The sequence below is a fragment of the Colletotrichum spaethianum genome (genome assembly GCF_022836535.1).
Source record: "Colletotrichum spaethianum MAFF 239500 DNA, contig25, whole genome shotgun sequence".
Lineage (NCBI taxonomy): Eukaryota > Fungi > Ascomycota > Sordariomycetes > Glomerellales > Glomerellaceae > Colletotrichum > Colletotrichum spaethianum.
In genome coordinates, this window is record NW_026054795.1 from 92,579 (window position 1) to 107,888 (window position 15,310).

At 48.3% G+C, this 15,310-nt stretch overlaps 6 protein-coding genes across 6 annotated transcripts; 3 read left to right on the forward strand and 3 right to left on the reverse strand.

Moving 5' to 3' along the window:
- Positions 1 to 42: 42 nt before the first annotated feature.
- ColSpa_08886 (peptide transporter PTR2) lies at positions 43 to 2,066 on the reverse strand (the record flags this gene model as incomplete). The annotated part of the gene is made up of 4 exons (XM_049275098.1): positions 43 to 752; positions 854 to 1,519; positions 1,588 to 1,970; positions 2,035 to 2,066. The coding sequence occupies 4 exons, from the start codon at positions 2,064 to 2,066 to the stop codon at positions 43 to 45; spliced, it is 1,791 nt and encodes a 596-aa protein (XP_049131055.1).
- A 6,302-nt stretch (positions 2,067 to 8,368) lies between these two features.
- On the reverse strand, positions 8,369 to 9,318 carry ColSpa_08887 (L-xylo-3-hexulose reductase; the record flags this gene model as incomplete). Its single annotated transcript, XM_049275099.1, has 2 exons — positions 8,369 to 9,165; positions 9,261 to 9,318. 2 exons carry the CDS (start codon positions 9,316 to 9,318, stop codon positions 8,369 to 8,371), a joined length of 855 nt encoding a protein of 284 aa, XP_049131056.1.
- A 1,534-nt stretch (positions 9,319 to 10,852) lies between these two features.
- ColSpa_08888 (uncharacterized protein) lies at positions 10,853 to 11,164 on the forward strand (the record flags this gene model as incomplete). The annotated part of the gene is made up of 1 exon (XM_049275100.1): positions 10,853 to 11,164. One exon carries the CDS (start codon positions 10,853 to 10,855, stop codon positions 11,162 to 11,164), a length of 312 nt encoding a protein of 103 aa, XP_049131057.1.
- Positions 11,165 to 11,563: 399 nt separating this feature from the next.
- ColSpa_08889 (uncharacterized protein) lies at positions 11,564 to 12,179 on the forward strand (the record flags this gene model as incomplete). Its single annotated transcript, XM_049275101.1, has 2 exons — positions 11,564 to 11,646; positions 11,705 to 12,179. The coding sequence occupies 2 exons, from the start codon at positions 11,564 to 11,566 to the stop codon at positions 12,177 to 12,179; spliced, it is 558 nt and encodes a 185-aa protein (XP_049131058.1).
- Positions 12,180 to 13,608: 1,429 nt separating this feature from the next.
- On the forward strand, positions 13,609 to 14,231 carry ColSpa_08890 (O-methyltransferase imqG; the record flags this gene model as incomplete). Its single annotated transcript, XM_049275102.1, has 2 exons — positions 13,609 to 14,140; positions 14,188 to 14,231. 2 exons carry the CDS (start codon positions 13,609 to 13,611, stop codon positions 14,229 to 14,231), a joined length of 576 nt encoding a protein of 191 aa, XP_049131059.1.
- A 313-nt stretch (positions 14,232 to 14,544) lies between these two features.
- Positions 14,545 to 15,285, reverse strand: ColSpa_08891 (uncharacterized protein; the record flags this gene model as incomplete). Its single annotated transcript, XM_049275103.1, has 1 exon — positions 14,545 to 15,285. One exon carries the CDS (start codon positions 15,283 to 15,285, stop codon positions 14,545 to 14,547), a length of 741 nt encoding a protein of 246 aa, XP_049131060.1.
- Positions 15,286 to 15,310: the final 25 nt, after the last annotated feature.

Sequence of the window (15,310 nt, forward strand, 5' to 3'; positions counted from 1 at the left end):
TCCCATTCCTTCTCATATCAGGCATAGCCGTTCAACAGTAAGCTAATCATCGTTATCAACCTGCTTGGCTCCCTCAGGGTTCCAGACGGGTTGATCACGGTCCAGTTCGTACATCTTGTCCTCCTCGGCATCGTAATGACGGAAAGTGAAGTAGAAGACGAATCCAATCACGAACGAGAAGCATGCCACACCAGTGTACATCCACAAGAACTTAGGGTCAACCGCAACCGAAACTAGGGCCTCGGAAATGGCTGAACCGAAGGCGTTGGTGAAGAGATAAATACTCTGGACGAAAGACTTCATGTTGGGAGGGGCCTTAGTGTATGCGTACTCGAGACCCGTGACTGAGATGAAAATCTCAGATAATCCGATGAAGACGTAAGCAGGAGTTTGGACTGCGATGTGGACGTGGTTGGGAAGCGAGGCACCCCCGCTCATGCCCTCGGGACAGTTGCCAGGAGATTCGTAGCAAGGACCAGCGGTGTAGATAAGGTGCTGGACGATGGCTGCGTAGGCAAGGCAGATGGCGGCGAGCCAGAAACCAATGGTGATGCGCATGATGGGCTTGAGCTCGATGCCAAACTTCCGCAGAAGTGGGTAGATGGCCTTTTCGAGGAGCGGGGTGAAGACCAAAATCGAGATGGGATCGAAGTTCTGCATGAAATCGTTTGGCATGCCGTGTCCCTCCATTTGTCCAGCTTGGGTGACAAAGTTGGTCGAGAATTGGCCGTAGCAAACCCAGAAAATCGGGTCTAGAGAACATATGAATGTTAGCCAGGGGTTTGAGAGCGGCATTTTGCAATCATAGCCCAAGACCAGTGCCCAAGGCTAGAATGCAGGTTGGTTTACTTACAAAACACGAAGACCTTGCAGGCCCTGAGAGCACGCTTAAGCTCCTCAACAAAGTGATCATTCCAGGGAACGGGCTTCTCCTTGCCATTGGCAGCACGCCATGAGGGTTTGGCGGCATCCATGTTACGAGATGCAATCATCATACCAAGCGCCTTAAACGCATCGGTGATGACGGACCCTTGGGGTGGGCGGTTGACGAATGTCTTACGACGGAGCACCAAAGTCGCGATTCCAATGTTGAATACACAGAAACACATCAGGTATGCGGTCCAGAAGCCCTTGTACTTCTCCATGAAGGGAGTGGCCATCAGCGATAGAGATCCCAAGTTAATACACCAGTAGAAAATCATGTAGATGCGCTGGTATGTGATGGCGGGGTCGATGATGACGCGCTCGCCGTTGGACTCCGTCTTGACGGCCATGACGCGACGTTGATACTGGTCAGCGATCAAGGGGGCGATGTTGGATTTGATGCCTCCAGTGCCGAGACCGATCACAATGATGGCAACAATGTAGCCAGCTTTGCCAGCACCATTCTCCATGGCCACCGGCAGGGACGTAGTCCAAAGAATCACCAGACCAACCCAGTAGAAGGCGCAGAAGACCAAGATGGTCTTGTACTTTCCAAGGTACTGATCAGCAATGATGGCACCCAAGATTGGCGTAACTGAATGGGAGTATTAGCCTTTATCTCTTTACAGCGGATATCAAATCCATAACTGAGGGACGACACACCATAGCAGAACCATTGGAAGAACAAGTTTAGACCAGTTGCGGCCTGGTGTCCCATTCCAAGACCCTTAGGGCCATCGACTCCATTGGGGTCATTGTTAATGTAGTTCTGGAACAGACCCTGAGCGCCATAGTAGGTAAAACGCTCAGTAAGCTCAACAACGGCAATGAGGAAGGCTGAGGCGGGAAGGTTCTCCCCGATACGGCGGAGGGAGCCCTTCTCGTACTCATTAGGCTCATCGCCATCAGGCGTTGGGCCGGACTCTGAGTCTGCGTTGCTGGGAGACATGGGCTGCTTCTTCTCGGCGTCAGCTGGCATAATGTAGCCGCCTGCTAGATCAGTTATTTCCTTGTGTGGCAGACGCTCACCCAGCGTCTCGTGGAGCCTGCGGATACGAGTTGTCAGTGACGGATTCTTTCGTGAGCCGACGATATGCGCATGTTACGTACTCGGCGGCCGTGTCCTCGTGGTTCTGGGCCATTTTTACGCAATGGATATCTCAACTCAGGCTGATCCAGGAGAAGGTTTGGGAGGGAGAAGGTGAAGAAAATTTCGAAGAAAAGTCCCAGGGCAGGCTGAGTGGGGAGCATGGAGACTCATTAGTATCACCACTAGAAACATGCCCTTACCCTTGGTGTCGGTCGACTCCGAGGGGTTCGTTGCTCATCTTCATGGTTCATTGGTTGTTGTTTCCACTGTAAAACTTTTGTCTGAGTCGGGAAGTTGCCCCAGGGACTTTTGCAGGTTCACGCCACAAGCCGAAGACCGAATTGGCTGCCGTGCTCCACTCGGCCGAGTGAGCCGATCTTTTTCATTGATAATTACGGACACATCGGGTGGTATACGAGGATAAAAAGTGGGGGTCTTGGCAAAAGGCCCGAACGGGTGGCGCCAAGCGAGGTTAAAGGGAATAAAGCGGCCTTAAATCCGACCTTACCATTGGTCATCGACCTCACTATTCGTCAATGCTGCTTCATACCGAGGTTCACCACCCAGAAGGGCGCTTCAATCTGGGGTTTGGGGTCCTTCCTACGTTCCTCCGCAAATGCTACGATGCGGACAAGGCAGATTATCTGCAGCTGTCAGAGAAGCTACTACTAGTTGCAGGAACCGTTTGTGAGCGTCAGCGGAATCCTCTGCAACCTTCCCTTCTCGGGAATGATTGGCATAAAATAGTGCGGGTGAATGCCGTTGAGCCGTCGGCAAAGTCAGCAAAGGACAAGTCCCATTTCCTGTTCGGTCGTTATGTTTTGGTTTACCTTGCCCTGTGGACAAATTCGAGGAAGGAGACGTATCGCAACTGCGAGAGGGTGTGTCGACGAAATCTCTCATTGATACGACGCACTTACAACGCAAGCAGCGGTCTGTGAATCTACACGGTTTTCAATTGTCATAGAATGCAGCTTACAAGAATTCGACTCTAACTGCTGACTCTAGACACCTCCACGGACAGGTCTGCAAAGTGAACCAGGTGCCAAATTTCGTTGCATGACATAAACGGAGATTACGTACACGTGTTGAGTGGGCCACCACGCCATGAGCTTGATTCTTATCGGTGAGCAACTAAAGTCCCTTTGAAATGGCTGTTATTCATCAATTGGGGCACTAGCTCCAATCGTAGTGTGTCCAGTCATGACATCACCAACGGCTCTACTCAGAGAGCATTTTCACTCAGTGTCTCGGATGCCAGTCATTAACCACCTTGCTGGCGCAGGTTAGAAAGAATAGTCCTCTGCTTGGCACGGATCTTGACTGATGAGGTCATCGTTGGGCGAGGATAGTATGAGGTTCGTCTTCAAAATTCAAATAGACACAGAGTATTGACGGTGAAACAAGTTGTTCAAGAATCCTACTGCTATTTATGATCCATAGCTGAGTGTTACTGAAGGCCTTTAAGTGATTCAGATTTCTTCTCGCGACTCTAAATCCTACGTTCTGTGTTTGAAAACGAGTTGGTAATGTCTTACTTTGACTGGAACCATTCAGCACTTCCTCGCAGTGACGCTCTACTCAATATGATTAAATATATGTGTTTGCTAAATCTTTCAAAAGCACAGTCAATTACAAGATCTTAATCTAAATTTTGATAAGTAACCGGATATTTTCACGAAAAAAGAAGAACGAAAAAAAAAACAATATGCATTTGGATATTGAAACCATAAGAAGACAGAACTTGTACTTCAAACTCTGATTCCAGCGATCGAAGCAAGTTCTTGTAAACTACACAAAACCGCCAGTGACTGGCAAAGTAATAACATGTAGCATTGAAATCCGATTATGAGAGGAGTGCAGCAGGACCCTGGCCTCTCAAGAGTAGTTAGATTGTGGATGAGACCACGATGGCCAGATTCACGTGTGCAAACCAACGCAAACACAGGCGGGGTATACGTCCTATCGAGATCCCATGACAGACCCATCTTAGCATTGCAGTAGTTCCATCACCCATCCTCCACACCATACTCGCAAACGTGGGGAACAGCCAGGGATCAGTGGCATTGCAGCCTTCCTTAGTTGATGACGAACGGTGTTGCAGCTTTATTCAGTCGGAGACGATCACACGAAAGTTAAAATCACTGCTGCTCAGAGGGTTTTCCAGAAAACTGTTTCAATAAAACTATGATCCAAGAATACAACAACTTCTGACTACCCACAAGCTTCCAGATAATCTTTATGATATTTAAACAACCTTTCCTTATTGTATCGCTTGTATTGATTCTTTAGTTAAGTATGAGATACGGAAGCTATCTTAACGACGAAGCGAAGATTTTCGACATTCGGGTGATGATCTAGGTATTATGCTGTCAGATACATCTCAAGGCCAAAAAAGCCAATGGACCACTCTAAAACAGTCATACAACTATCATGGCAGATTTCTATGCTTATGCCTTCGGGATCTGCCTTTCGGGTTCAACAGCAGCGCAAACACAACGTTTCTTAGCTGGCTGTGCAAATTTTGGCTAGTTGAAGCGAAGCAATGTATTCTCCAATGAAATTTGCAAACCCAACGGCTACGATAAGTATTCATAAACATTTAATATGTGTCATATCCAAGAGCCATCTATGACAGAATAGTCAAAGTAAATTCATTAATTAGTTCGTTTGTACGAGATGATCACCGACTAGTCGACCACGAGAAGAGTCCAGCACTGCGGCCAGAGACTCGACCTTGTTCAACGTTGTGAATATTTTATATGATTATATCAGCTCGAAGTGACTGGCTGAGTGCTGAACGTGAATCGAACGAGTTTGTTATGAATCTATCCCGCCCAAGACATACTTGCGTTACTTCGTGGTGAATCACTTTGTGCTGTTCTACATCAACAATAACCAACACGAAGGAAAGACCGAAGGAAAGACCACGGTTTGAAAATCTTGAAATTTAACGTCGGATATAAAAGAAGGTGCCTCACGCAGAAACAGCGTGGTCTAACAAGAGAGTCAGATATATCTCATCAAGAAAACAACATATGTGTTGGAATAGAGATTCGCACGCATTCGTACGCATCCAAGCGGTAATGCCACCTGTACATTAGTCAGCAGAATCCAGCCTATATAAGGGCCAGATCTGCCAGATATCTAGGACTTAGAACATCATCGGCAACAAATACAGTGACGGTCAACCCCTATTATCGTGTGCCTCCAGCAGCGCGCGAGCTATTCCGACAATATGATTTCAGAATATGACCACTTCTTTGAGAAGCTTCAATAATTATGTTCACTATAAAGAGCCCAAACAATAGAGAAATGATATGGCGTTCGAAGTAAGCACGACTTGGTTGAATACCAGGATTTCCCAGGCCCTGTCACAAGGTTGCTGCTTAGTATTCATTCGAATTGAGCCACTAGCTGATATAATGACTTGGTGCTTCTTAAAGTGAGAAATATGCGTAAAAAAGAAAAAAGAAAAAAGAACAAAAGAAAAGAAAAAGGCCATTCATGCTGTAGACTAAACTTTAACGCAGGTCTCTATGTTTCTGAAGTGAGGCGACTTACAGTGGTAACAGAACATTGAAAAGCCAAGGATTGGTGGGATATTGGCTACATCTAGCGCAAATGATGTGGCAAAACTCCTCTCTCAAAATTAACAGATCTATTAAAGAATACAATAGGAGTCAGTCTATGTCCATTAGTCTAGGTATTTTGCTCTTTTACATATCTTCCCGAGACTTTCGGATCGCTTGGTAACTTTGCTACTTCCTGAAGTGCTACAGTCTCCCATCAAAACTTGGGAAAGCAGTCACTATGAACTGAAATAGCCTACGAGAAATTTACCTCAGCTTCTGCACAACTAGCCTAGGCAGTAAATATTGTTTCTTTTTGTATTGAAAAAAGTTTCTCGATTCGTTTGTTAACAAGTATATAATATCCACCATTTGAACAGAGCGAGTATAAGCAGGTTTGCCACTGCAGAAAGATACGAGTTGTTGAAGTGATACTTTGCCCAGGATGTGCTGAAAGGGAAGGGCTTAGTGTCACCCAAAAGAATCGTGACTATTTCGCAAATACCGGTGGCCGTGGTCGTTGTATCTTTGACAATCATGCAAGTACGTAACGAACCAGCATGCTTCTCTCAAGTACAAGAAAATAAAGAGCCATAGATGCATCTATTCTTCCATATCTGCGTGGAGACTGAAACTGAATGATATCTAGTAAACAGAGACGACTTTTATGAGCAGTTCCGAGCACTGTGAAAATCACAGGATGGCCCGAAAGGGGACAGATATCACCAAAACCCTATGAATGTGTTCGTGACACATACATTATCTTTTCTCTTGTCTACATCGCATTGGTAGACTCTTACTTAGAGCAGAGTAAAGCATGTTTGACCTGTGGACTGTGAGTGGGTGTCATTATACTGGGATACAGAGTAGCACAAAAAGCATTGCAGATGCTTCCCGAAGATACTCAATGTACACAGATTTTACTCTATAGCTCTTGTAGATAATTGGAAGTTTGAAAGTGATTATCGTTGATACCCTGGACAGTCGTCTTGCATACATCTGCTCCGACCTGCAGTAAGTTCACCTTGAAGCTTATACAAACAACATTGGCGAACATACGGTTACAGTTTACACTCCAATCGATGGCGTCTATGGCTGTGCCAATGTCATTTTGTAGTGATACCCTTCAATTGTTGATAGAAAGCCACGCATGCAATAGGTCGGTTGATCGGATTCCTAGACAAAAGACACTAAAGGGATATGTGTCTTGAGTTAATGTAAATGCTACAAATTCAAATAGCTGGCTACGTCTTCGTTGACACTATACCAAGTGAAAACTCGACGAATCTCGAATATCCCATTGATTGTGGACTTAGTCGAAACCCCTATGTGCGGGATGAGCCAATTGAATTATTTTCGACACTGCCAAGTCATATTACCCAATTGAATATCTAAGAGTGGAGATCTCAGTGGATAGAGGTTTTTGAGGTAAGTCGCAAGTTTTTACACTCGAGAACCCAAAGCGCTTCGTACTCGGCTAAAAAAAAGTGCCGACGGCGGCGCCTCACACCTGGAGGACCAAATACTATGTACAAACATTGAAGCGTCTCGAAAGAAACCATGAAGTCTTTGCCGTCCCTTGAAGCTGGAAGGTGGGGCTATTGCGATGCGGCTGCGTTTCGGTATAGTACAAGAATCCTATGTGGGCAGTACAGTACAGTAGTGAATGACTGACTCATGGTGTTGCTTCAGTTGGAAATCGGCCCAGAAGTGATCCGTTCACTAAATGAGATGACTTCGCACTGGCCAATGAGATATGCAGACTTGCTCTTGACGCAAATAAATTTTGCCGTTGTTCGTGTTTGATGGTCGTACGTATGTTTGAAAAATTGAAGCCAAGCGAGGAGGGGTCTTAGGCTTGCACCCACACGACGTGACCCAGTCTATATCATTGACCTTTTTTTTCAATCAAGGCCTCTAAGGTGCAACCAGAGTAGCCAAAATACATTTGTCAGAGGTATTAGTTTCCACAGGCAGCGCTGTTGAATGAGAGCTCGCCATGTTGACTGCAAAGTGTCCTGCAATTTCAACTCGGTGTGCCTAATCAGCACGCTGTTTCTGGTACCGACGCCCGGAGTATTTCCTCAACGTTACATAAATGAAGCCAAGTCTTGAACAACCGGTGGCCCCCATTTCACAGTGTCATGGTGGACTATATAACGTCAGTTGGAAGCTAATTCTAAATTGTTCCGACGTGTGTAAGCCTGTGATCGACCAACTGCGATAACAAGCTCGTACGATGATTCCGTCGATCCCTAGTGTCGGAGTTGCCAGGTGGTATGTACAGGAGAAGAGCATGCTGCTGCTCAGTACAAGGGTTCTGGTTAGCCAGCACCGCCTGATTGTGTAGTGTGTGACATGTCAACCTAAACATGACGGGTGGCGCCGTAGTCACTCACCCCTACGTCTTCAACAGACAATAGAAAAGGGGTACATACATACACCCTAGACCATGGCTTAAGTCACACTGAAGAGCTCACTAGTGGCTGGAATCTATGTGCCGGCATTTCGTCAAAGCAGCCATCACCCCTGCTTCATGGAGCAAGGGAGGGTTCCGTTAGACTAGTATTGGCTGATGCTCCGATAATTTCCCCATGCAATTCGTACAAGTGGTTGGGTTCCCTGTCTAACACCCTCAGCTGTTGATGATTCTTTCGGTACATAGGATCTTTAGGCAGTTTGTGGTTATTCTTTGGTGGACCTTATTCATAAATATGCTTGAATTATGAGAACATCTTCGCTCCAAACACCTAGCGATGCAATACTCATGTGAGCATGCCGCTTAACGGACAAAAGCACCACCACCACTAGCACCAACAAGGTTACCTGTCATCCATCCACTCTCCGGCAAGCAGCAGACTCCAACAACACCTGCAACCTCCTCCAGGTAGCCAGGGCGGCCGCCAATGCTTTGTGCCAAGTCGAGAACCTCCTGGCTGTCAATGCCGGGTCTGGCCTTAGCCAGGGGAGTAAGGATGTTCAACGGCCGGAGAGCCTCACGGGGCTCGTCGGGCAGACCAGAGTAAAGTCCGGTATCCATGGGACCAGGGGCAACGGCGTTGACCGTCGCCCTCTCAGCAAGCTCACGGGCCCAGACACGGGTCATGGCCTCAATAGCACCCTTGGTACCTGCATAAGACGTCTGCCACCAGACACCCCAGGTGGTGGTGGCGCTAGAAATGTTGACGATCCGGCCAGAACGATCAGTAGGCAGGTAGGGGAAAGAAGCCTTCACGAGCAAGGCGGGTGCCTTGCAGTTCAGGTTGAAGGTGGCATCGAAGAGGTCGAGATCTAACTGATCAATTCCCTGAGCGTTCACAGTAGCGGCGTTGTTGATGATGATGTCGATCTGGAAGCGTCCGTTGGCGTCGGTGAAGTGAGCCTTCGCGGCGTCAACGAGCTGTTGAGGAGCTTCAGGCTTGCTCAGGTCGGCCTTGACGGGAAGAGCCTTCACGTTGTACTTGGTCTCGAAGTCCTTAGCCAGCGCTTGAGCCCTCTCCGTTGACCCGTCGGTGGCGTAGTTGATGACGACGTTGGCGCCTCTGCTGGCAAAATGCTCAGCGACAACGGCACCGAAGCCTTATGAATCAGTCAGTCCAATCTTATCTCTGTGCAATGCCTCGCATCCTGGCTGTTGATAGTCTAACGATGTCCTCAAGAGTTAAAGTACATACTTCGCGAAGCACCAGTGATGATGGCAAGCTTGCCCTCGAAAACCCTGAAAGGAGCCATTTTTTTCTCGGAAAGTTAGAGGAAGCAAGACAATCAATGTGACGTGGCGGCGGGGAGGATGTTGTGCTTCTCTCCACGTGATGAAATGTGCGCTTTATATATTATCACTCGCTACCATTGTCTTTGGCCTCCTGTCCGCATTCCATATCCACCTTGCGAACTAGTTTAGTTGTCTGGTCTATGCCTCCGGGCCGCATCCTGCGTGGATTCCGAACTGGAGCCCAGACCAGGGTTTGAGCAGGATCACCCGCCTTTGGCACCCCACGCAGCCCTGTCAAGTACCCAGAGGTTCTGCCGATCTCAATATGCATAAGCCGTTCATGAAACTCGTCAGTGACAGCTCCTTGGCACCAGTACCAGGGCCGGACTGGAATTCCCTCAGTGGTGGAGGCGCACGTGACACACCAAGGCTTGGCTGGAGTTTCGCGAACCAGAGTCTCCTTTTCGATTCAAAAAATACAAACCATAGTGCGTGTGTGATTGGTTATGCAACACGTAGTCTGCCAAGGGGCGCAATATGATTCGTTTTCGGATATGGTTCAAGGAGGAGTTTCTATGGGAACTATGGATGCAGCCGAAATTCCAAACTCCACACATGTAGGCACAGTGTTGAAGAATCCAACCCATAAGTATGGGTCGCTGCAAGGTTGTACGCTGCTTGACACCGCCGGAAGCCAACAAACGATGTCCCGGTCTTCGGAAAAGATCTGCCAGAAACGGCAGCGATCTGTCTAAAACGGAGCTGTACGTTTCGAGATGGTGGGATCGATGCTACTACATATGTGGACTTCATGGAAGCACGACTCTGGTACTCGGGAGAGCCACCGATCTCGCTCAGCATCGAATGTAACGCTGGATACGGATGTGAGCGCCGAACAGCGACGTTGGTGCATCTTTTTGGGTGCATCATGATGGCCTTCGATAGGAAGGTCCAAAGCAGCGTAGCTACAAGTTTTGTTTGAGAACATTATGAAGGCGGGTAATATGAAGCCGATCCAAATTTATCAATGAGAACTATAAGAAAAATATCAGAGTAATCCCAATGTCACAAGTGTTTGCCGGGAGACACTCAGGAATAGAAGCACGTGAGCTGGCACGGAGCCAATTCTGCTCTAATCTACCATGTCGGGCTAGGCCCAGAAGTCTCTCTGGGACAAGTCTGTAGACGCTGGAAGAGAGTTTTGAAATGAAGCTTGTGAGATTAATAACTTGATCTAGGCAAGGGGGTTGAATTCTCTTCCCAGGCTTGTCCCCTTCGTGGCAAGGAAGGCCACAGTGCCACAACGCAGAGATCCTGTGCTGGGGTTTGGTGGATCCCATCTTTCACTTTCGTAACTAAAACAATCGGGCCGCTTTTAAGTAATCGATGGACCCGTGCTGGCTGTTATGGTTCTGCTTCTCTTATAAGTTTTCTGGGTCGTTGAGGTTTTGCTGAATTCAATCATTTGTTTGGTGGTGCTTCCATCCCCCCGAGACGAACGCGTGGAGTACGAAGCCGGTTCTTCAGTCATCGTATCAGTGCAGTTCAGACACCATGGGCGCGGCTACGTCGAAAGATATGGCCACCGCGGTCCTCGTGCCGTTGCCGTTCGACCTTGTCACCATGGCACTGCGGTTCTGGATTCGGGCACAGAGGAAAGCTTGGGGCCCGGATGATTGGGCCATGGTAGCCACCATTGTACGTTTCAATATACCCGGCACTCGAAAAAAGCTGCAACTGACCAAAATCAAGCCTGTATGGGCTGTCTCTCAAGTTGGGCTGATAGGCATGGCCTGGAGCGGAGTTGGGCAACTCGATGCAACTTTGACTGCAGAGCAGACGGCCAATTCCTATTTTGTGGGTTAACTTCTAGTGTGATAGGTACAGTTAGCCTCTAACATGAATTACGCAGTGGTTCTATGTTTTCCAAGAGTTTTGGTGCTTTACCTTGGTCAGCCTGAAATGGTCCCTCGGATTCACTCTGTTGCGTATTGGTAATGGGCAACGTTGGGTGCAAATCGTGATCTACGCTTGTCTTGCGTTGGTCACTATTTGCACTGGCGGCACTGGGATGTACCTGTTCTTTCAATGCTCGCCAGTTGAGTAAGTTAATATACGACCCATCCCGGATTCGATTTTTGCTGACTGACTAGGAAAAACTGGCATCCAACAATGGAGGGTACTTGCCAGCCCCGAGAGATACAAACAGCACTTTCTTTCTTGGTTGCTGCTGTATCCATCTCTACTGATTGGATTTTCGCCATAATGCCTTTTGCCCTCATCTGGAGACTGCAAATGGCTAACAAGGTCAAGGCATCTGTCATTGGACTTTTGGGTTTGGGTTTTTTGTGAGCTTTTACTGAGGGAACCCCTAACATCGTTACTTGTTTCGCTAACAAAAGGTAGCGCATCCATTGCCCCGATTGTTCGACTAAAGTACCTCCTCTTGTTGAACGACTCCACCAAGTTCCTCCAAGGCCTGAGCATCATCCTCGCTTGGGCCCAGGCAGAAGTCGGCATCGGAATGCTCGTCGCGAACCTCCCCGCCTGCCGGCCCCTTCTTGAACGAGCACTATCGCGTCTTACATCTTTGACCAACTCGAAGAACAAATCCACAAAGGACCCTGCGACATCGGCAGCAGTCAAGAATAGCTATCTTGAGCTGGGCGAGAGGGACACTACCAAGAAGAACATCAGCGCCAACCGCTCTGGCGTCGAGACGAGAGTATACGGCAGGGATATGGGCAATGTTAGTAGTGAGAGCTTGCCTGATGATCACAGCCAGAAAAGAATTGTAAGCAAGAGCGGCTTCGGCGCGATTCGGGTGCAAAGAGAATTCGACATGGAGATTGAGAAGAAGCCTGGCGACAACGTGGTGTGAATGATACAACACAACAGGAATTTTGATGAGTGTACGAGGGTCAAAGGGAACACTAAAGTAATCTATTTTATTCTAGAACGCGTTCGAGATATCTTGGCAAAGCTGACTGGTCAGCCACAATATCATTTTCTTCGCCCATGTCGATTACAACTATTGCGTCAAACGCTCATGTGCTCCATCCTAAGCCAATCGTGTCCGCAAGTAGAACCATTGCCAAAGTCTAAGTGATCCAAAAAGATGCCACTGGAATTTCAAAGTAACTCCTGTGCCCTTGTTCTCACGCTTTTCGACTTGTCAGGCTGTTTTGACGAACACGATACTCATTTCTGATGTTGGAGCTGCATTATGCGAGCCCATTTTTGGCGTGTGCAAAGTGGAGTCAACTAACTGACGGCAGTTAGCGTCCCGCGGGATCCGCGGCCACCAAAGACGGCCCGTTAGCGTCGCTTATAGTACTAAGTGATATGGTCCGTTGTGTGCAACTAAGACTAGTGGAATAAAATCGAGACCTGCAGTAGGTAGCAGTGCGGTGGTGGGTTGTATTCATGTTTTGGCTTCTGTGAGCTGCAATCGAGATTTCCGACGCACCAGATCCTAAGCGACATACAAATGTGAATTTCTTCAGACAAAGTCACCGGAGCAGCTAAGCCTAATTATGCTGGAATTGAAATACAGCTACTGATGTCGAGTGTCAGTTGTGTCTTTTATCACTACGTGTTCGCAGCGGCCACCGAAGCCTTCACAGGCGTCTTCTTCCCCTTAAGCCCCAGTGCACGTTTGGGGAAGATCACCCGTCCGTTTCAATGTCGCCATAGTTTGGAGAACAGTATTTCTAGCGGCCCGAAGTATCCTGATCTCGAGTGCAATTTTATGCCGCCGACCCATTTTGGACACTCTGTCCCCGACTCCGCTCCGCTGCTTATCTCCGTCTTCGGTGCCGCATTCAGCCCCACATTCCTAGTTGTGAGCAGCACGCTTCCTCAGAATGGCGCAGAACGCTCAACTAGGTACAGTATAGCGCTTATAGATCAGAGTTTGAAAGGACGCATACAAAAATGTTAGAAGTTTCCCCGCTTACTTGAGCTTTGTCGGGGGAGATCAGTATTTCCTCGACCTTCTCGGCAGCCGAGATGCGCCGAGCCGCTGTGCAAAAAGTAAGATTTAAAGGTTTGATCCAATGAACGCGATCGACTTACATCTGGGAAGGGGAAGTTCCTAGAAAGCTCTAGGCAGCAAAACAGCTCGCTTTCGGATTTCCGAGCCCAGAACTATATCCGATGCCATGACTGCAAGTTACTTTTGTTGACACGTGCCCTGGAGACCCTTGGAGTTAGTATATAAAAAGGAGAGATGATAACGGACTTACAAACTGTCGGCACGTCCATTACTCAACTATTTGGGTTGATAAAAACTTGGCCATTCTCACACAATGTCCACTGCTGAGAAGAACACTGTCGCGGCCGCCATTGCTGTGGAGGACATCGCGCGCAACAACCTCCTCCCGCCAAACCCGAAATTGGACAACGCTGTCGCAAACTCCCAAAAGAACAATCTGCGGGAAATTGCCGTCTCCCCTCTTCAAGGCCAGTTTCTCGCCATCCAATGTCAGCTGATCGGCGCCAAGACCGTACTCGAGATCGGTACACTCGGCGGCTACTCTACTATCTGGCTAGCGCAGACAGGCGCGAAGGTCACCAGTATCGAGATCAACCCCAAGCACCGCGATGTCGCACTGGAGAACGTCTCAGGCCTCGACACCGAGATCATACTTGGCGCCGCTCTGGATGTTCTTCCAAAACTGGCTGCAGAGGGCCGCAAATTTGATATGGTGTTCTGCGATGCTTCTTGGGGCGAGCAGGAGAAATACTTCGACTGGGCGGTCGCGCTTACAAGACCGAAGGGGTGTATCTATATTGACAATGTTGTCTGGAATATGCTTGAAAGTGGCGCCGCGGAGACAGGTAAGAATTCGCTCTTGAGTCATGTGGGCAATGACAAGAGAGTCAAGGCTACGCTGATTCCTATGATATCAACGGCGCACACGGTATCTAAGGGGCGCACTATTCTAGATGGTTTTTTGTTGGCGGTAGTAAACTAAGCGAATTTCGCGTTGCGGTGACGAGTTTAATAGCGTGGCTATCTTGCATCTGATACTTTTTCTTTCTTGATTCCTCGCGGGACTACTTAAGCGGGTATACGATAAGAATGCGAACACAAAACCCAGTTATATAGCCAAAGATAATGCTATAAGGTTTCTCTACAGACTGTGATCATCGAACTAGAATAGAAATTAGCCCAGAAAAGGGCCACTGCACTCGAGTGACCTCTAATAGTCTGTACATTCTACATCTCAAACCCCGTTTGCTTATACGCTCTCTGCATAATCAGATTCCTTGGCTGGTGCTTTCTTCTTGTCAAAAAGCTTTTGCCCAATCTTGTCCGTCATCTGGTTTGTCTTGTCACCCAGGAACGTCTTGATGCAACCATAAACGCCGGAAATCAACCAAAAGATGGCGTTCACGAGATCAATCCAGACGGCAACCTTCATCACGCTAGTTTTACTGCCCTTGTACGAGTCTTCGCTGTCTCTCTTTAGAAATATCGCCGCAAAGATGCCAAAGACTACGATCCACGCGATAGAGAGAATCAAATCCCAGGCGAATGCGCGATATGTCTTGAATATCTTGATCTTGCTGCCGATGAAAGGGATGGCCCCGAGAGGTGTGGCAGCAACGAACAGCACAGCTGTGACGGCCGAGGCCCCGGCGACTGTGATGGCGAGAATCCACTCGGGCGAGAAGCCGTCATCGTCCTTGCGGTCTGCGTCGACACGGTTTCCGTAGAAGCCGCAGGCAATGAGGGCGAAGAGAAACTGCAGCCCACGGCACACGAGGCGTGGCACGACTTCGAAAGTCTTGAGCCACGTCTTTCCCATCGTTTTGCCAGTATCGGCACCCTCGTTGAAAACGCCGCGGCCGGCTTTGCGGCCCATCTCCCTTTTGTCGGCAGCGCGGAACTCGGATGCAGCGCCAGCGAGGCCTTGGACGTTGCGGCCCAGTTCAATGGCCGTCTGGCCGGCCTTGAGAGCGTTTCCGAAGTTGCCCATTGTTGCGTGGTAATGAAAGAATGTA